Source organism: Astatotilapia calliptera, chromosome 3, assembly GCF_964374335.1.
Source record: "Astatotilapia calliptera chromosome 3, fAstCal68.1, whole genome shotgun sequence".
NCBI lineage: Eukaryota > Metazoa > Chordata > Actinopteri > Cichliformes > Cichlidae > Astatotilapia > Astatotilapia calliptera.
Window position 1 is genome coordinate 66,259,206 of NC_137424.1, and position 20,219 is coordinate 66,279,424.

Below are 20,219 nucleotides of genomic sequence, written 5' to 3' on the forward strand. Positions count from 1 at the left end.
CCTGTTTCTTCACATCCCAACTCTGGATTAAAATGTAAAGGTGCAAAAAAACGAAACTGTCACAGCTGTCGAGGAGAGCCGTGTGGAGGTAAAAGGACCCTAATGCAGGCAGTTGACTGATAGTGCAAGTGACGTTTATTTACAAGTAATAGAGTGACGGAACAGGCAGTGAGGAATAGTGATGTGACGTTCTGTATCGAGGCTTCAAAGCTTGTGTCGAGTAACTGAGGGGGCGTTTCCGCGATGCGCGTTTCGAGGCTTGCTTCATTTATGGGAGGAGCTGAAAATGATGACGTCCGAAGCCTCGCTGCCTGGCTGTACCACGTGACTGGTTCATGAAGTGGTTCGAACTTTGCCGCGAGATATGACAGCGATATAAACCCCTCAGATTTCATTCAAAATGTGGGTGTTTGATGGAGAGTTGCGGTTAGTGAGAGTTTGGAGACAGTTTGGAGGTTTATGAGAGTGAGGAGAGAAAGTCAGGAGAGAATGGAGCCAGCTAAGAAGAGGAGGATGTCCTCCCCTGTGTGGGAACATTTTGATTTTATTCCTCCCAACAAGGTATGTAAATTTCTACAGAAGATGTATTTTCATAATACTGATGGTGCAATACAATTTATGTTAAGCTGTCTGTACTTTTGTACAAGGTGAAGTGTTCGCCATGTGTCAGGGAGCTGGGATATAACAACAACACCTCATCCATGCTTAGGCACTACAGAGCTTTGCATGAGAATAAGGGGGACACCGATTGTGGAGCAAGACCAGGTGAGCCATCAAATGCCATGATAATATAGCATGCAGTAATGTTATTAAATGATATAACAATATTATACAGCTGTTATAAGTTACGTGTGTGATATTTATATTTGTGCTTTGTCTTTATTGTCTTTCTTCAGGAGAACAATCTCAAATAGATGAAGACCTGGTTAGCATGGTGATTGAGGACTCCCAGCCATTTAGCATTGTGGAGGACAAAGGATTCAAAAGATTTGTTAAATCATTAAATCCTAGCTATGTTCTCCCCACTAAAAAGGTCATAAAAGCAGTGAAAATTTAGTTTTTACAGAATAAAATGTGAACAGGCAGGACTGAGGCCTCAGTGTGTAGCTGTCCATACCTCAACGTTACAAAAGCACAACCACTGTCCACACCCCAACCACACCTCACCTCACAGTAAATGATCATTTCCATTTCAAGCATTTCCAAATGATCATTTTCCATACTGCCAGTATAAATATACACAGTATACTGCCATCTCAGGAGACTGAAAAGATTCGGCATGAGCCCCCGCATCCTCAGGACCTTCTATCACTGTGCCATTGAGAGCATCCTCACTGGATGCATCACCACCTGGTATGGCAACACCACCGCCTACAACTGCAAAGCTCTCCAGCGAGTAGTGCGGTGCTCTGAACGGATAATTGGAGGTGAGCTTCCCTCCCTCCAAGACATCTACAGGAAGCGCTGCCTGAGGAAAGCGGGAAGGATCATCAAGGACTCCAGTCACCCCAGCCATAAACTGTTCAGACTGCTTCCATCAGGAAGGAGGTTCTGCAGCATCCGGTCCCGTACCAGCAGACTGAGAGACAGCTTTTTCCATCAGGCCATCAGACTGCTGAACACGTCATAGACACCTCAGCTTCACTACTGGAACTTCAACACTATGCACTCCACACACTGTACAGTAATGCCACTGTTTTGCACATATTCAACTCTGTATATTTTTATATTTTATTTTTTTTTTACTATTTAATTTGTAAAAATGTGTATACACACACACACACACACACACACACGTAGGATAATATTTAGTATACACATCCAGAAATGCATACACTATTATATATTGTACATATATTTATTAGTTTCAGGTTGGCCATTCTTGTATTTTGCTCGTTTGTGTTGTTGTGTTTGCACATCTCTGTTGCTTGTGGGGCTCGCACACAAGAATTTCACTCGCATGTGCTGTGCCAGTGTGCCTGCACATGTGAGGTGACAATAAAAGTGATTTGATTTGATCACTACAATATAGATGTTTGACACACTCCTTTTGTTGTTGACATTTGCAGGCTGTGTGCAAAAGGCCACACTCTTCAAATTCATGCCAACTAATATTTCTACGTCCAGTAGGTGTCCTACTAGAGCACATGAAGCTTCACACTGGGGTGAACCAATTGGATTAAGAGCTTCAGTGCTTCATGAAGCTTCATCTGCCCATCACTAGTGAGGAATGACAAATGACTGGAAAACCTAAACTGGGAAAACTAAATGACAAACATAAGAAACGGGGTGCAGCGCAGAGAGCCGCAGACAGAGGAACAAAACACCATGAAACACAGACGAACAGGCAGGAGAACACACAGGGCTTAAATACACACAGCAGTAATCAGGGGATGAGAGACAGGAGGGCAGCACAGCTGGGAGAAATCAGAGCTCAGGGGACAGGGGAAACGTAACCTGAACACACTCACATGAGACGGAGACCTTCAGAATAAAACAGGAAACTCAGACACAGAGAACCAGACAAGACAATGAACTACACAGACAGATTCACAAACAGACAGTGTGACACCAGAGGCAGACAGAACACAGAAGTGGGACCAGGGCAGGCACAGAACAGAAACCTAACAAATGGCAAATTATAACAGAATACATACTCAGAATAAACAAAAGCATAAAGAAACACAAAACACTGAGTCGGCAGACTCAGGACCATGACAGAAACAAACAGCCTCAATGTCCTGTCATCAGTGACAGGACCGTGATGGATGCCTGGTGGAATTCTGACTGACTGCCAGCTGGTGGGTGACTGTAACCATATCCCCCACCTGTGACCAGGACGATGCAACCATGATTATTAAATCCCATAATAGCATCACTTACTACATTTATAACTTTCAAATGTGTTCAGGGATTTATAATTATCACAGAATCACAATGTTGAGGCTGACTATAAAATATTGATGTACAGCAAATAAAACACAGGTTGTGCACACCTGACAGAAAGTGATGCTTGCATTTTATGATTTTATGATTATTGCTGACTTGTGTTTCTGAACATGAATGATTATTTTATTGCACAGCTCATGGTCTAATGTTCAAATGTAAATACATTATGTGTAAATACTTTTGGCAGTAGTGTATATAGTAGTGTACATCCTCAGGAAGCTCCTGAGGATGTTTTACCAGTCGGTGGTTGCTGGAGTCCTTTTCTATGCTGTGGTGTGCTGGGGGAGCAGCACAGCAAAGAAGGACTCATCCAGGCTGGAGAAACTGATCAGGAGGGCTAGCTCTGTGGTCGGCATGAAGCTGGACACTCTGGTGACAGTGGCAGAGAAAAGGACATTAAAGAAACTGATGGACATTATGGACAATGCTGGGCATCTTCTGCACACGGCCATAAACAACCAGAAGAGTCTGTTCAGTGACAGGTTGCTTCTCCCCAAGACAAGAACTAACAGACTTAAAAACTCCTTTGTCCCACACGCCATCAGACTGTTTAACTCCTCCCTGGAGGGGAGAGGGAGGGGAAACAGGAGGACAAAGGAGGGGGGAACAACTAAGCTGTAGTGCCTCTGCACCTCACTGTACAATACCTTGTGCAATACTTTTTGTAAATAGTCAACGGTGCAATAGACTCAATACTTGAAATGTGCAATTCACTTGTATTTTTATTTTTTATTCCTATTTATTCTATTTATCCCCTTTGTATATTTTATTTATATTTGTCTCTGTATTTATATATATGTGTGTGTGTGTGTGTGTGTGTGTGTGTGTGTATATATATATATATATATATATAACAGTTCTGTAACTGTAACTTCGGTCGTTGCTGTACTTTTTTTGGAAGTCGAATTTCCCAGAGGAACCCACCCGAGGGATTAATAAAGTTCTATCTTATCTTATCTTATCTTATCTTATCTTATATGCTGACAGCCTCCTGCAGCAGCTCACCCACACTGGACACCTTTTGAGAAGAGAACTGTTTTCCCTCCCGAGCAACCTGACAGTTTGCCAATTTTTTTAGAGGCAGACCAAAAATCTTTTTCAATTTTTAACATCTTCATCATGTTTTGTACAATACGTCCACCACCCCTCCTGTGGACAAGTCCTTGCTTTTCTTCCATCTTGTCCCTCACACCCAACATATCTGTCCTCCTCCTATCTTCATTCTCTCTGGTGTGATTTTACAGAACATAAAAACATTTACAGTGACTGCTCTCATCAGCACAATCCTGCCTTTCCTGCTCTCCTGCTGCCTCCTAACATTCTTTTTTAATGACCTCCATGTTTTGCAGTTGCTTCCTGACACATTTCCTTCCTGACAAAGCCCTGCCCATGTATCCGGGTTTGAGATCGACAGTAAGAGTGCATACTGGGCTGGGCTTCCCTGTCGTGTACACACTCTGTACTACAAACATTTATCACACTTTCATTGAGAGTTTTAATGCAATTAAGCATTTATTTTCTGCTATACAAAGACTCTACAGGTGCCTAGAGCTCTACACCTGTAGATTTTTTTTTTTTATCAAGCTAAGCTTCCTCGTGTGATTAGTGAAATACTTCCATGCTTACCAAGTGTAGCTTATAAACAATGTAAGCTGCAAAGAGAGGGAAGCAGTGGTTTGTGTTTTTGGAATGATAGATAAAAGTCCTCATCAGTGTAGTAGGACTTGACTTAAGCGGCCAAAGAAATGCAGGAGACTGATGCTGTCACCGTTTTGTGACCCAAACAATATTTACAAAGAAACAAATAAGAAACTCAACTCCAAATTAACTCAGTTCAAATAAACATAACTGAACTTAAATCAATGAAAATTACGGTCAAACTGCACACAGCTACACTGACCTGGTCCTTTCTCCTCAAACACCTGAGTTCTGCTTAAATAATAATAATGGATTGCATTTATATAGCGCTTTTTGGGACCCCTCAAAGCTTTAAAATACCACTATTCATTCACTCTCACACACTGGTGAAGGCAAGCTACAGTTGTAGCCACAGCTGCCCTGGGGTAGACTGACAGAGGCGAGGCTGCCATATCGCGCCATCGGCCCCTCTGGCCAACACCAGTAGGTGGTGGGTGAAGTGTCTTGCCCAAGGACACAACGACCGAGACTGTCCGAGACGTGGCTCGAACCGGCAACCTTCCGATTACAAGACGAACACCCAACTCTTCAGCCACGATTACCCCAAATAATCCACTTAACCAAACAATTTCACCACTGGACTATTCCATTCAGTAGGTAGATAAGATGAAAATGATTATATTCAAACCTCTACTGCCACTCTTTACTAGCAACATAAACTCTGGTGTAATCAATACACATGACAATAAATCTATTTCTCCATAAACCCTCTAAAATCAACTTTCTTAAATTACAAGAGTTTTCCCCCTTCGCTTGGTCTCTTCCTGTGACCTCAGATGAACCCAGAAGGTATAAAGCAGGAAGTAAAACTACTTTCCTCCTTTTGTTTCTGGAAGACAGGTAGGTAAGGTTAGTTCTAACTAAACCAATTAACAGTTGAAATAAATAACATGTTAACTTAACAAATTTGTAGGAATTGATTTAAACCAAAATGTTATATTATATAATCTGTAAAAGTGCAAAACATAAACAAACCCGGGATAGTAGACGTTTGCCTATTGCAGACTACATATGAAATATGGTTAAATCGTGATCGTGTGGAAACGTAACCTGATCGTGGCTCAAGAGTTGGGAGTTCGCCTTGTAATCGGAAGGTTGCTGTTTCGAGCCACGTCTTGGACAGTCTCGGTCGTTGTGTCCTTGGGCAAGACACTTCACCCACCGCCTACTGGTGATGGCCAGAGGGGCCGATGGAGCAATATGGCAGCCTTGCCTCTGTCAGTGCGCCCCAGGGCAGCTGTGGCTACAACTGTAGCTTGCCTTCACCAGTGTGTGAATGGGTGGATGACTGGGTGTGTAAAGTGCTTTGGGGTCCCTAGGCGGGACTAGCAAAAGTGCTATATAAATACAGACCATTTACCAATATTATCATAAAATAAATAATGTATTAATGACTTAAAAAAATCACACTTTTTAAACTCATGTAATGGTTTATTTAACTCCTGGTAAAGGTGTATAAACTCTTAATTTAGCCTTTGAAAACCAGTTCTGAAGTTCATGATTTAACATACTAGATGTGTGACTGTAGCTGGGTGTGAATATATAATAGAACTTATAAGTTAAGTTATATAATAAGTTATAACTTATAAAATTGTAAAAATTATCGTAACGTGTATAATTTATTAACAACTTTTTTTTAATCACACTTTTTAAACTCGTGTAAATGTTTATTTCTGACACTCCTGGTCCTCCATACTGATCAAGTGAAACAGTGGTTTATTAGCTGGTATGACATCATACCATCCAATGAAGGCCTCACATTATTATTTTACATTCATTATTAACATTTAACCTTCACACCTTTAGAAGCTTTTACATTTTAAACTATGATATTTTTGAACTCGAACCTAAAACAGAAAAAATCTTTTTACTAGATTCTAAACACTTGTTTATACAGACAGACGAATAGGCGCCACCTTACCTCATAATTTCCTGTAAGTTCCTTTTTTTCATGCAGTGGAATTTCCTCTCACAGGGGCACAGGGATATTGCTCAGGGTATCAGTCATACACCGCATAAAATAACTTTAGGTAAATTTAATAGCTTTAAAGAGCATCTGTATATTCTTTATTATTGTTTTTTTAATCCAGGAAACTACCAACAATGAAGCTGTGGGAGATAAGAAAGGAAATGCTGTTAAAAACAGCTTTAACCGCGTTTGTCCTCTCATGTTTCCTGGGACGTCTGGACTGTGAAGGTAAGATGTGTTAATCCTGTAAAACATTAAATTGTAGTTAAATTCAAATGCTAATATACAGAACAGGTTCAGTACATCAGCCTCTCAACTGTCTGGCCTTATGTACAGGTCCTTTAGAAATAAACTATGAAATGAATAACAAGCCATCGCTGTCTGGTACACAAACATCAACAAATTTCTGTATTAAACACCCTGAATGTGACTGACAAGTACAAACAGGTTTTTATACCTTTGTTTTATCATTTTGTACAGACTCTGGCCTTTTCCACAGAGTATGTGAAGCCATTTTACCCATTTTAGCTCAGTAAAACCCACACCACAGTCTACAAATGTTAAAAAAAAGCGTATAAACTCTGAAGTTAGACATTCAAAACCCACTGAAGTTCATGATTTAACATGCTTGTGATGGACCGAGTTGAAAAACAGGAGGAGCCCAGGAATTATTAGAAAAATATGGTTTCCATTTATTTAACCCCCAAAAATTATATTTACAAGACTAATAAATGTTGAGCTCATAAAACAGGTCACAGAAACAAAACTGAACCCAGGCAAAGACTGCAAACTTAACAAACCAAATGACTGCTCAAACATACATAATTGACCTAAACATATTTCATGTTTAGGTCATATATGAAAAATGACATACAAGGGTATATATAATGGCTGATCAGACCATTGTGACACATGAGGGGTAACAAACAAAACACAATCATAAATCACAAACGATGCAGTACAATCTAGGTTGTTAATAAACTAAACACTAAAGAAGAAAATCAAAAACCCCATTAAACCCTAAACTCAAATATTTAATTAAATACAAATACTTTGTTTTTAAAGTAAAGAAAACACACATCCCCCCCCCCCCCCCTTCTGCAGGAAGTGGTGGTATGGTCCAATTATCTTCCTTTGTATTTAATGGTTTCAAACCCTGGCTACCATCTTTTTGTCCAGCAACTCCCAGGGATGATAGCAGGTAAGAAATAAAAAGACAAAGGTTAGTCAGAAAGCAAAGAAATGAAGTAGTATGAGTACATAAGTAAACTAAATGTGCGCGCTTACAAATAGAACAAATGTATCCAAACCAATCAATAAAGTTATTGGAAACTAAAATGTATTACTATGTTCAAATGAAGAATGAAAATACGAAAGTTACCGACTTTAGAGTGTGGCCACGGGTTTGGCCATCACAATGCTGGATGTGTAAACATATCTGGGTCTGAATGTAACGCAGTAAAGCTTTTTTTACTCGCTTATAAATTCTCACAGAATTTACACAAAAATAAAAACTCAGGTTTCTGATATTTGAAGCACAATAATAAGCGTGTTTGAATTATTGGATGCATATTATCTTTATGACTGACCTGTTTTCTAATTATTTTAGAGCTAACAGTCAAACAAGCAAAGGATGTAACTCTGGAGTGCTATGGCCCCAGTGATGCTAACATAATGATAAGCTGGCAAAAGCCTGACCTGCAGTCAGAGTATTATGTGTTCTACTTCAGCGATGAACACATTCACAAAGACAAACAGCATGAATCATTTAAAGGTCGAGTGGAGCTGAAAGATCCAGAGATAAAGAATGGAAACTTTTCTGTGATTCTCAAAAATGTCACCATGAACGACGCTGGAAAATATGAATGTTATGCTGGATACAACAGACAGAGACCTCAGCTTTTGAAGAGCATCAACCTGAAGGTAGAAGAAGAAGGTGAGTGTGAAGTTGAGCTGCTTCCTGGTTGTTGATGTTTGTTTCTAAAGATGTTGTTGATGAGACTTTGTAGAAAGCAGCTGGTCTGAGTGATGTGATCAGAGTGCAGTAGATAATGTCTGACAGCAGTTTGAAGAGGAAATGGATTCTGTTCTGTTCTTCACTCATCACCTACCTGACAGCTGACACCTCACACCTGTTTCTCACCTGCAGGTCAGACAGTACTCGATAAGGACAAAGACCAGAGGAGTGGAGCTGATGGCGTAGAAGTTGACATGTCGATTTCCGTTGTGCTTGCTGCTGCTGTTTTGTTGTTTTAGCCGTCTGTTGAACTGCAGCCAGTTTGAAAGGCCACAGATGGAAATATCACAGTGTATATTCACTCCACCCACCCACTCAGCATTCACAGTGACAGATGTGCTGAGGACAGACAGAAGTTAACGATGCACAATTAAACTGGAATTTAGCACCTGGAGGAAACATTAAGTTATGTTCGTGTTTGTGATTATCTGAAGTTTCCTGCTCAACATACATGTTTGTTTACATTGTTATCTGCTGCCTTTTTTAGTCACCATCAAATATCACTGAGCTATTATGAATTCTGAATTTTACATTTTGATATTTTTGTCCTACATATTTTTCATTTTACATTTTATTTTTATATTTTACATGTTTTTTGCATTTTTAAAGGCTTAAAATACTGTTGAGAAGGAAGGTTACATTATATGGAAAGAAGGCCAAATATAAGCCCTGACGGCCATCACTAGTCCACTGGATGACTTTGAAAAATATAAAATATGAATTAAAAAAGAAAAAGTAAGATGTTGGACTATTTACTGTATTTTGTCATTAACAGTGGATAACATCATGAGAATCGATCATAGATTAATTTTTTTTTAAACTATTAGTATAAAGAACAAAGTTTTTATAACAAATTTTCAGGATTGATGAATCTGTAACATCAGCAAAATGTTTTACACTTGGTCATGTGCAATAAAGGACATGTGAATGAATCCAGTGCATGTACGAGCAGATTAACACCAGCCTGGCTTGCAACAAACACTCTGAGAGATATCGTTGTATTATTGTTAGATATGCTGTTTCTACTACTTTACTTTCAAACCATCTGTCCTCTCTGTCCAAAACGTGAACATCGGCATCCTTGAAAGTGTGACCTTTGACCTTTAGGTGCAGATGTAGAGCTGAGTCTTGCCCTGTCGAGGTGGCGCGTCTATGTTTTGTGGCTGTTTGGTCTCACCAGTGTAGAGGTCTGAGCACTCCTCGCTGTACTGCACAGCACACACTATGTTGACTGGCTTGTGTTTGGGAGTTTTGTCCTTGGGATGAAACATCTGTGAACGACCATCTCTGAACAGAGGAGGTGGCTCACAACACCGACTGTCCGCCACCTACAACCCAGTTTTGAGATCTTGATCACATCCTGCAACAGCTGATCTCAGTATACTGAGATCAGCTGTTGCAGGATGTGATACTTTGGATGATTAATAGGTCACATGACAGGATGAGGCAAGATCTCACAATGGTGGTAAATGTGGTATTGGAACCATTTTACCGGTTGTAGGTTGATTGGTGGGTGTGATTGCAAACCTGCTTGATCAGGGATGAGTTCATTCCTTGTGTTACAGTGCCATCTTGTGGTGGTTTTGAGAATCGTTGCGAATAGAGTTTGTGCAGTACATTTAAGAATGGTGCGCTTCTTTAATCGGACTGTTAAGAGGCCCGTTCCAATAATTTTTATTCCATATTTATGCTGTAATGATTTTTGTCCTTTTTCAGAGAATCCACATATTATTTAACACTCATCTACTATCACACTACATATAAAATGAATTGCATCTCTTACAGCTCGATCCCGTGGTGTAAGCCTCTCCTAATGACCGAGGATAACCAGAGTAGCACAAAGTTGAACAGACGCGCCTCATTCTGAGCAGAATTATTCAATTATGTTTTCATACATGTGCGGATGCAGGTGTGTGAGTGAGAGAGCAAGAGAAGGACTGAAAGAAAGCATGGAGGACTTGACTAAACCATGTAATCAAGATGTAAATCAACTTTGCGTTTGAATCAGCTCCAAGTACACAGCTGAGTGTGACAAGTGTTGTTGGCTTGTTTAGAAACATTTTGTGTCCTGATAGAATCAAAATTGTATTAACATCAGCTTCTTTTCAGCAGTTAGTAAGTTTGTGTCTCTTGACACTGTGGGGAAAATTGTATTTCATCTTATTTAACCTCACTGTATAAGGCAGTGACCACGACAAAAAAACAAACAAAAAAACCTTCCTACAGCTGATTCTATCCACTCATGAGTTTTTTCTCTTCTTTTCATCCTGCATTGATTCCTTTGCAAATGATTTTATTAATAAATCTGAGGACATCAGTTTTGGTTTCAATGGTCAGTTTATTTTTCCACAGCAGATGCCAGCTGGATTGGGAATTATGACCATGTTTAGTTAGATCTGGCGACTACTCTTTGCTTCTTTGCCTCTCACTGGCAGGTCACAGTATATGTTAAAAACAGTATATGCTAAAAGTACACAGGGGTCAAAATTTGACCACCTTTCACAATTTTTTCCCATCATGTTGGAGGCTTCGTAGCTTCATTAGTACAGATGATAAACTGATTAAGTGCTAATCAAAAACTGCAACCAAAATAGTTTTATAATCCCAATTCCAAAAACAGGATCCCGTGTAAAATGTAAAGAATCACATAATGCAATGATTTGCAAATCTCAGAAACACAACTTTTAATCACTGTAGAAATTAAAATCGTCAAATGTTTAAACTGGTAAAATGAACTGCTTTAAGAAAAAAATGTCTGCTTAATTTGTATTTAACTTATAGAGAAAATTGATGTAGAAAACATCAGGCAGGATCTTTTAGGCTGTGTTTGGCCCTGTGTCATCACACAGACAAGTATCTGCCTTTTTCCCTAAAGCCTCTTAAGATCCTGCTGAAACAGGTCATAAGACCGGAATCTCTGTGGTGACAAAAGAGCCTAGAGAAAGTGTGTAAGCAGCCTCATACAGTCAGGAGGAGTGAAATGTATCATTAAACTCACAGCTCAGCTCCTGGAAGCAGTCTCCTATAGACGGGCTGGACTTAGACTGGAGTTTCCCTCAGTGAGAGGCAGCGAGAGGGCATGAGTGTTTCTCCGGTTCAGTACCTGTAAACTGAGGTTTCCTGTGATGGATGAGACAGTTGTCTTATTTCACTTTGAGCTGAATGTTTGTAAAAGGACCCAGAAATACTATTCAAGTGCACTGAAACCTGGCAGTTCATCAGTCACCATTACAGGTCTGGGACCCTGCATTCTCACGCTGTATAATCTGCTGCTGTCACTTCATTCGGCTTGGTGCTCTCCTGCCTGCCATTGTGTAATAATGACTCTTAGCTTCTTTGTTTGTTGATGTTTTCTGTTCCATAAATCTGTCTGATACAACACCCTATGTGACCGATCTCCTTTCCTCACTCGATTAGTTTCTATTTCGGTGTAATTAAAAAGCAGTATGTCCAAAACCAACAACAGGCCACCAGGAAACAGATTTAAAGGCTGCTCTGAGAGTCCTGACAGGGACTAGAAAGAGAGAGCATATTTCTCCTGTTTTGGCTTCCCTTCATTGGCTTCCTGTTAAGTCCAGAATTGAATTCAAATCCTGCTCCTCACATACAAGGTCTTAAATAATCAGGCCCCATCTTATCTTAATGACCTTGTAGTACCATATCACCCTATTAGAGCACTTCGCTCTCGCACTGCAGGCCTACTTGTTGTTCCTAGAGTATTTAAAAGTAGAATGGGAGGCAGAGCCTTCAGTTTTCAGGCCCCTCTTCTGTGGAACCAGCTTCCAGTTTGGATTCAGGAGACAGACACTATCTCTGCTTTTAAGATTAAGCTTAAAACTTTCCTTTTTGCTAAAGTATATAGTTAGGGCTGGACCAGGTGACCCTGAATCCTCCCTTAGTTATGCTGCAATAGACGTAGGCTGCCGGGGGATTCCCATGATGCACTGAGTATTTTTTCTTCAGTCACTTTTTTCACTCACTATTTGTTAATTGTCCTCTCTGCATTAAATCATACTTGCTATTAATCTCTGGATGTTTTCCACAGCATGTATTTTATCCTGTCTTTCTCCCCTCACCCTCAACTGGTCACAGGCCTCCCTGAGCCTGGCTCTGCTGGAGGTCTCTTACTGTTTTCCTTCCCTTTGTTGCCAAGTGCTTGATCATAGGGGGTCTTCTGATTGTTGTGTTTTTTCTCTGTATTATGGCAAGATCTTCACATTACAATATGAAGCATCCCAAAGGAAACCGTTGTTGCGATTTGGTGCTTTTGTATTGACATTATATTGGATGGGTGTTCTAAACCAGCAGAATATGTCTTATACTGTCACAAGATACATCATTTCTATGAGGCCTTTCAGGTGAAGCTCTTTTTTAAAGATGAACAGCTCTGAAACAGGATCCTGTGTTTTTTAGAACTCCACCCTTGTTTTTCTTTTTCGTTCTGAAACAGATTAACTCCACCTTCCTTGAAAGGCAAACACAGCGAGCTGCTGAAAATAAACACACCAGTCATCCCACTCACTTTAGTTCAACAACTTTGGGGTAATGTAGGCAGATCTAAAGTTTAATGTTTTTAATGTTTGCCTCAGCAGGTGAAATCTAGCTTGTACACACACACACACACACACACACACACACACACACACACACACACACACACATGCTCATTTTCATATCTTAGCGAGGATATCTCATTGACATAATGCTTTCCCTAGCTGCTAACCCTAACCTTCAAAAATGAATGCCTAAACCTAACTTTAACCTAATTGTAACCCTGACACTAAAGCAACATTTTGTGCCTCAAAAATCCCTTCAAACTCATGTGGATCCATATTTTGTGCCCATAAGTGACTGTTGATCTCCACAAGTAGAGTTGTAGAGTAGCATGCCAATTTTCTGTTCTCACAAATAGGTCTAAACATGGCCACACACAGTACAGGTCAGTCTGGGAACATTCCTGGAATGCACTGTTGTGTTGTTATCTTAGTGCTCTCCCAGAGTATACTACCAAGCCAGTTTACTTATACTGACAAATCCAAGCCAAGATATATGGGAGTAAGGGCAATCAGTCTTTGGCAGATCCAACATCCTGACTCTAAATTTCAAAACAACACCACACACTGATGTGACCTGTGCTCATTGATTCATTCCCGTGGCTTGACACTGCGCCACAAATAAAGAGTTAAAGCAGCCTAAAACTGATCTGTTTCAGAAAGGAGGTTCAGCGCAAAGTCTGATAACCTGGATATGAGTGTCTGTTACCACCTGACTCCTCCCCTTCTTCTATACCTGCTCTATTTACTTTTTAGCTACACTCAAAGCTTTTGTCTGCAAGTTTATTACTTTACAAACATTGAAATCAGGGTTAAATCAGTTCTTAGACAACAATCTCTCATCAGTGTGAAGGCAGGGAGGGCTCACAATGAAATCTATACATTTTTTCAACTCTGTGACAGTGAACGGTCCAGCTGCTGTTCCTACTGTAATAATTGCTGTTTAAATAAAGTCTGTTTGCTTATGACTCATTTGTTATTTTGGGATCTGTCACACTGAAGGAACAGATCACACCATACCTGTGCTCTCTGTTTGCTTCTCCCTGTGAGCTGAGCAGTTTGTCTCCTTACCTCTCTGCTCTGTGTTGTTTCCTCTTTCCGACCAGAAGATCTTCACAGCTTAGTCTGGACAGAACGTCACTCTGACATGTCGAGCTCCAAATATCAGTGTTCCCATCAGAGCTGTGGAGTGGTTCAGACTTGACCTGCTGGAAGGACATGTTCTCATGTACCGGGGTGAGCAGTTTGTTTCATTCAACCAGCTTCCATCGTTTGTGAACCGGGTAGATCTGCAGAACAGACGGATGCAGGACGGAGACGTGTCTTTGGTTCTGAAGGATGTGACAAGAAATGACACTGGAACATATCAGTGTTATGTCATTCAGAGAGGAAAGAACCACAGGAAGTGCACTGTGGAACATATCAGCATCATCTACCTTCATGTTGTTGCTCCAGGTGAGTGAGTAGAGTTGAGTGTGTGTGTGATCAGAGGTGAAGCTGCTTCCTGGTTGTTGATGTTTGTTTCTAAAGATGTTGTTGATGAGACTTTGTAGAAAGCAGTTGGTCTGAGTGATGTGATCAGAGTGCAGTAGATAATGTCTGACAGCAGTTTGAAGAGGAAATGGATTCTGTTCTGTTCTTCACTCATCACCTACCTGACAGCTGACACCTCACACCTGTTTCTCACCTGCAGGTCAACAAGGAGGACAGAGTGGATGGACCTGCTGGACTGAATGTTTGTCACTTTTTGCTTCTGTTGTTGCTTTTTCTATGACCTCTTTTCACAGAAAAAGATCTACACAGTGTCATGGTCCCCGTGCCTGCTCAGCTGGCCCTGTGTGGCTACATGTTATGTTTTGTCTATTCTCTCTCTCCTCTCTCTCTGCTCGCTGCCTGGGCGGAGCTCATTGTGAGCTCCCGGCCTCCACCACCTGTAGGCAATCACCTGTGGCTCCTCACCTTGTTTGGTAAATGGCCTGCATTTGTATAGCGCTTTTCTAGTCCATAGGATCCCAAAGCGCTTTACACTACATTCAGTCATCCACCCATTCACACACACATTCACACACAGGTGATGGCAGCTACATTGTAGCCACAGCTGCCCTGGGGCGCACTGACAGAGGCGAGGCTGCCGGACACAGGTGCCACCGGGCCCTCTGACCACCACCAGTAGGCAAACATGGGGTTAGTATCTTGCCTAAGGATATTTGGCATGCAGCCAGGAGGCAGCCTGGGATCGAACCACCGACCTTCTGATTAGTGGCTGACCTGCTCTGCCACCTGAGCTACAGCCACCCATGTTTGCTCCCGCTACTTAAGGCAGTGACTGAGAGCACCTCGCCGCTGGACTATTGAGTAACGCTCGTCAGTGCTACTTTAGCCTCAGCCAGTTTTGAGCTCCGTGAAAGTTCCGTGCTAACTCTTGTTCTCTGTATGCAGATTTCTCGTGCTTGGTTTGGGGACTCTGGACGCTTTTCCCGACTCCTCTCTGCACCCCTGGGAACCCTGGCCCCCTTCTCCTTCACCTGTATATAGTGCACCTGGAGTGTGTAAATAAACCTGTTTTTCTGAGATTTCAGTCTGCGCCGAGTCCTCCCTGCTCCTCCGTCACGGAGGTAAAAACAAATCTTTTTTTACGAGTACAAAATATTTATGACCACATTTTGAGCCCATAGAGTTTTCCTTTTTTTGAGTTGTTTCTGTATGTGGCATCCCTGTCCCCCCACTGGTAAACTCATCTATATTGATGCGCCTGTTTGTGCTTTTATGTTAAATCGTTACTAATAAATTGACAATTTGCTTTATCACTAGACCACGGCCCTCTATTGAGTATAACAGACCTGAGCATCTTCCTGGTAATTAGCATTACTTCGATCCAGTGTTCTCCGGGTGAAATTCCAGGGTGGCGTTGTCGGTTGTCTGTTAAATTGTGAAGAGTATTTATTCCATCCCAGCCTTGTGCTGCCACATTTAGTTTAAGATCTACATTCTGATATTCTGATGAGAGAGAGGTTGAGTCTCCATGAACAGCTTTACTGCTGCTGTTTGACATCTTCGATCCAGCTTAGATTATTCCCACTGATGATGAAATGCACTAGCTTAAAAAAAGTCAGAATGTGGAGTATAAGATGTCATATTTAAATCCAGTAACATGAAAAAATGATGAAAAAATGATTTATTGTAAATCTCTTCTTTTGGTCCATCTGTGCCTCTTTCTTGGACCAACAGGGGGGCCGTGATCCACACTTTGGGAATCACTGCTATAGTGACTCAATGATCTATTTTTTTTGTGGGGTAGCATGTAGATTACTTTATATTCCTGTAAGAGTATATTTGTTTTATTTGTTTGTTATTAACAAATTTTCAACATGTATTATTACTGAGTGATGGCTTTGCTAAATCCAGCTGTGAGCTTTTTGACTGTTTCTGGGGACACTGAGCAGCAGCACAGATCTATACTGTGACAGTATAATGGATGGTATGTGTGTTTATTTATTTAATCACTTAGTCTCAGCTCAGCCTTTTTGCATATAAATATCTTCCAGTCATACAATATGCCAGCATGATTTCAAGATAGTAAGTTTAGACTGATCGAAGCAGGAACTGAGTAAAAATGTGACCTGAGTGTGAGGTATGTCTGAAAGACATACCTCACACTCAGACACTCAGGTTAGACCTGACTAACCCACAATAAATAAATAATCAAGTAACTAAAAATTATTTTTATTCAGGCCATGGTGTAATAATGATCACTAAACCTTTGAAAATAGTCCCTTTAACCTTCCTAACATTAAAGATGATATTTTAATAAAAACGTAACATATTTACTTTTACAAATAGAGACAATATGAACCAGAAAAACCTGTGTGGGCCTGTCACTGTGAAAAATTTGAAGCCTCCAGTTTTTGTTTTTTTTGTTTTATCTGAACCAGGAAGTGTTTTGAATGCAGGGCAGAGCTCTGACTCTGCAACCAAAGGGTAAGGTTGAGGGTAAAAACCTGTTTCAGTGTAGCGTACAGGTGTTCAGCAGTACTGGGAACAGTGGGTGTGTTAGTGGAGGCGCTTAATGAAATGATCCCAGGAAGCAGGTTGTGAGATTTTTATACTATCCTATGCCACCTTATACTTCTAATCAAAGAATTGTCGAATCATTATACAGCTATAGGCCACATTATGTCTTGGATTAAAGATGTAAAATCATTACTGTTTTATGATGCACTATACTGCTGATTTATAAGAAATACTGTTTGTGAAGAATCATGGCCTTCCTTTTCTGAGTACAAAGAGAACAGAACATACCGTAGAGCTTTTCTGCCCTATCTCATCAGGAGGAGATAAAACAGGAAGCCAAGGTCGTCACGTAGGTGCCGTAAGAGAGAAAGAATGTGAATGCTTAGTGTGGCGGAGGGCTGAAGCTATAAGACTGTGAGAAACGGTCAGACACTTTGACATTTTGCAGGAAACCCCGCCTTGCTCATCTCCTGTCAGGATGTTTAAGCTCAAAGTGTGTAAGGAATTATGAGAAGTGTATGGAATAAAGAGATTGTTGATTGAGCATTTATATACTGAGTGTTTATACACCCACACACCATCAGGCTGTTTAACTCCTCTCTGGAGGGGAGAGGGAGGGGAAACAGGAGGACAAAGGAGGGGGGAACAACTAAGCTGTAGTGCCTCTTCACTGTGCAAGGCTTTTTGTTAATAACCAACGGTGCAATAGACTCACAACATTTGAAATGTACAATTCCCTTGTATTCTTATTCCTATTTATTCTATTTATCCCTTTTGTATCCTCTGTATTTATATATGTGTATATATGCTATTCTGCTCACATTCTGTAACTTCTGTTGGTGCTGTGCTATTGGAAACTGAATTTCTCAGAGGAATCCACCCGAGGGATTAATAAAGGTTTATCTTATCTTGTCTCTCTTGTTGTTCTTCCTTCAGCCCAAACAACAAAGATTTGGGATATTTAACAAGGTGTAGCAGGCCTCCTATTTTCATTACAGATAACTCGGTTCAAACTTTAAATGTTGTTTGACAACATCTCACAGCTGTGTTTCAACATGTTTTTTGACAGCATTTCCTTTATAACCTTTTAACCTTTATAACAGGATTAAATATGCTGGGATCAGTGAAGTAGAAAAAGTTCACAGTGTGACATTGATGAGTGTTTCTAACTCAAACTGTGAACTTCTGCTGATTAAAACACTTTAATGTTGTATTGAGTGACTGTAATAATAAAAACAGGTGCAGCAGGAAGAAAACGGGATGGAAAACAAAGCGGTAACTGACTTGAGAATCCAAACATGGCTCTCAGTGCTGCGTTACTATTTGTGAATCCAGCTGAATTTAAAGCGAGTTCAGTGTCACCTGTAGAGGCAAACAGGAGGCAGGGAGTGAAATCCAGCAAACAGACACACATGTCCCAGCAGGCATTTCATCCACTTCTGCTCACCAAAACTGAACAAAACTATTCTGAATTTCCAGATGATGAACAGAATAATCTCTGTGTCTTCTGATGATGGATGTGTTAAAGTTCTTTATTATGAAACCTGAGACTAATCAAAAAACACGCCAAGGGTTGATGGTGCACCAAAACATAAATACAAATAAGTGCCTCTAATTATTTTATGGTGTCTGTTTCCACACATGCCCCGACTGCAGCGAGAAGTATTTGTTACTTCCGCCGCGGGGGTTGTGTTTTTAGTAGCGTTTGACACATGTGCATTTAAACATGCTACTCCCTTGAAATTAAAGATAACACAGAGAAGGAAGACAGGAAAAACTGTTTGTTACTCTACCTTTATTTCCAAACTTTATAGTTAACACACACAGACCCTGTTCGTTTCTGCTGTTTCCTAAGCACAGAATGTTTTTCATACCTTTTCTGCAAGAGTGTGTGGAGATACAGAAATTCTTTTATTGCTGCCATATAACCTACAGCATTACAATTGGATTAATAACATTCTTTACAGCATTATTCCATTTAATAATATTTCTCACAGTATTGATATTGCATTAAAGTCGTTTATTGAAGATGTTAATTTAAGGATCCTTTTATTATGTTAACTTTTATTACAGGTACGGCCAGGAGTATTTCGTACACATTGCATATTTGTGCTTATTTCGAGTTGATGTTCGGTTCATTAAAGGTTTTAAGCTTCACTGGTGTGACTGTCCACGTGATCCATGGTGTGGGAAACTAGAACATAGAAGGATGATTGGATGCATGCTTACAATACATATAACACAGATAATCTAGGAATGTGTCAGGCCTGAGGCCTTAACTCATTTAGCTTCCAACTGCATTTTGGTCTACTTGGTAACAGATGACTGGAGTCGACAACCAGCCCTCAGAGACCTTGAAGGCTTGAAGTTATTACCTTGTTTGGAAGGTGTTATAGAAAAGAGTAGTTCTATGTCTGTTTATAGCCATCTAAGATGTACCATTTACTGTAACTGCCGTCTTTAACCTATTTTTACGCCATGTGTGGGGGGGGGGGGGGGGGGGTACCTCACTGCTTTATAAGTGTTCTCAACATGTATTTTTGTCAGAAGACGTATGCTGATGTTTTCTCCTGGGTGTTAATAAACTCACCGTTTGATTACACTTTTCTGGGGCCTCCGTGGTTTGTGACACTGCTCTACATTGATTGATTTCACGACAAGTGTTTTTTTTTATGAGTATGTGGGTTGTGTTAGTAATGAGGGTGTTTACAGAGTTAGACTGACTCTAATGAGAAGGATGTTAAATAAATTAGAATGGGATTTTCTATAAGTCCCAAATGTTGACATTTTGCAGTGTTTTCATGAGAAACAGGGAACATGAGAGCTCGTTGTAGCTGTTGCAGGCCTTCAGATGGGCCTGTTTTATACAGAAAAACACGAGCAGGAGACATAAGTTGTGTTCAGTCTGCAAACTCTTCCTCATCAATTTATTAAACAGAATTTCACCATCTTTTTTTGTCCATGTACACACTCTCATCTTGTCGTCACATAAAAACACAACGTTAACTCAGGTTAAGATCTT

The 20,219-nt window shown here is 40.4% G+C and overlaps 1 protein-coding gene and 3 long non-coding RNA genes across 4 annotated transcripts; 3 read left to right on the forward strand and 1 right to left on the reverse strand.

The window, feature by feature from the left end:
* Positions 1-26: 26 nt before the first annotated feature.
* On the forward strand, positions 27-1,085 carry LOC145425627 (uncharacterized). The gene is made up of 2 exons (XR_013906338.1): positions 27-765; positions 897-1,085. It is a non-coding gene; the product is annotated as an uncharacterized LOC145425627 (long non-coding RNA).
* Positions 1,086-6,608: 5,523 nt separating this feature from the next.
* Positions 6,609-9,565, forward strand: LOC113018154 (CD276 antigen homolog). Its single transcript, XM_080298835.1, has 4 exons — positions 6,609-6,644; positions 6,738-6,844; positions 8,226-8,552; positions 8,766-9,565. The coding sequence occupies exons 2-4, from the start codon at positions 6,751-6,753 to the stop codon at positions 8,870-8,872; spliced, it is 528 nt and encodes a 175-aa protein (XP_080154961.1). The 5' UTR covers positions 6,609-6,644; positions 6,738-6,750; the 3' UTR covers positions 8,873-9,565.
* A 1,727-nt stretch (positions 9,566-11,292) lies between these two features.
* On the reverse strand, positions 11,293-15,477 carry LOC145425630 (uncharacterized). The gene is made up of 3 exons (XR_013906342.1): positions 14,623-15,477; positions 14,258-14,517; positions 11,293-11,753 (listed from the first exon to the last, which is right to left on the reverse strand). It is a non-coding gene; the product is annotated as an uncharacterized LOC145425630 (long non-coding RNA).
* Positions 15,411-18,109, forward strand: LOC145425629 (uncharacterized). The gene is made up of 2 exons (XR_013906340.1): positions 15,411-15,550; positions 15,626-18,109. It is a non-coding gene; the product is annotated as an uncharacterized LOC145425629 (long non-coding RNA).
* Positions 18,110-20,219: the final 2,110 nt, after the last annotated feature.

Coding starts and splice junctions, on each gene's coding strand:
- LOC113018154 (XM_080298835.1), top strand. CDS start 6,751: ATGAAGCTGTGGGAGATAAGAAAGGAAATGCTGTTAAAAACAGCTTTA. Junction 6,845..8,225: donor GGGACGTCTGGACTGTGAAG/GTAAGATGTGTT, acceptor TAATTATTTTAG/AGCTAACAGTCAAACAAGCA. Junction 8,553..8,765: donor CCTGAAGGTAGAAGAAGAAG/GTGAGTGTGAAG, acceptor TCTCACCTGCAG/GTCAGACAGTACTCGATAAG.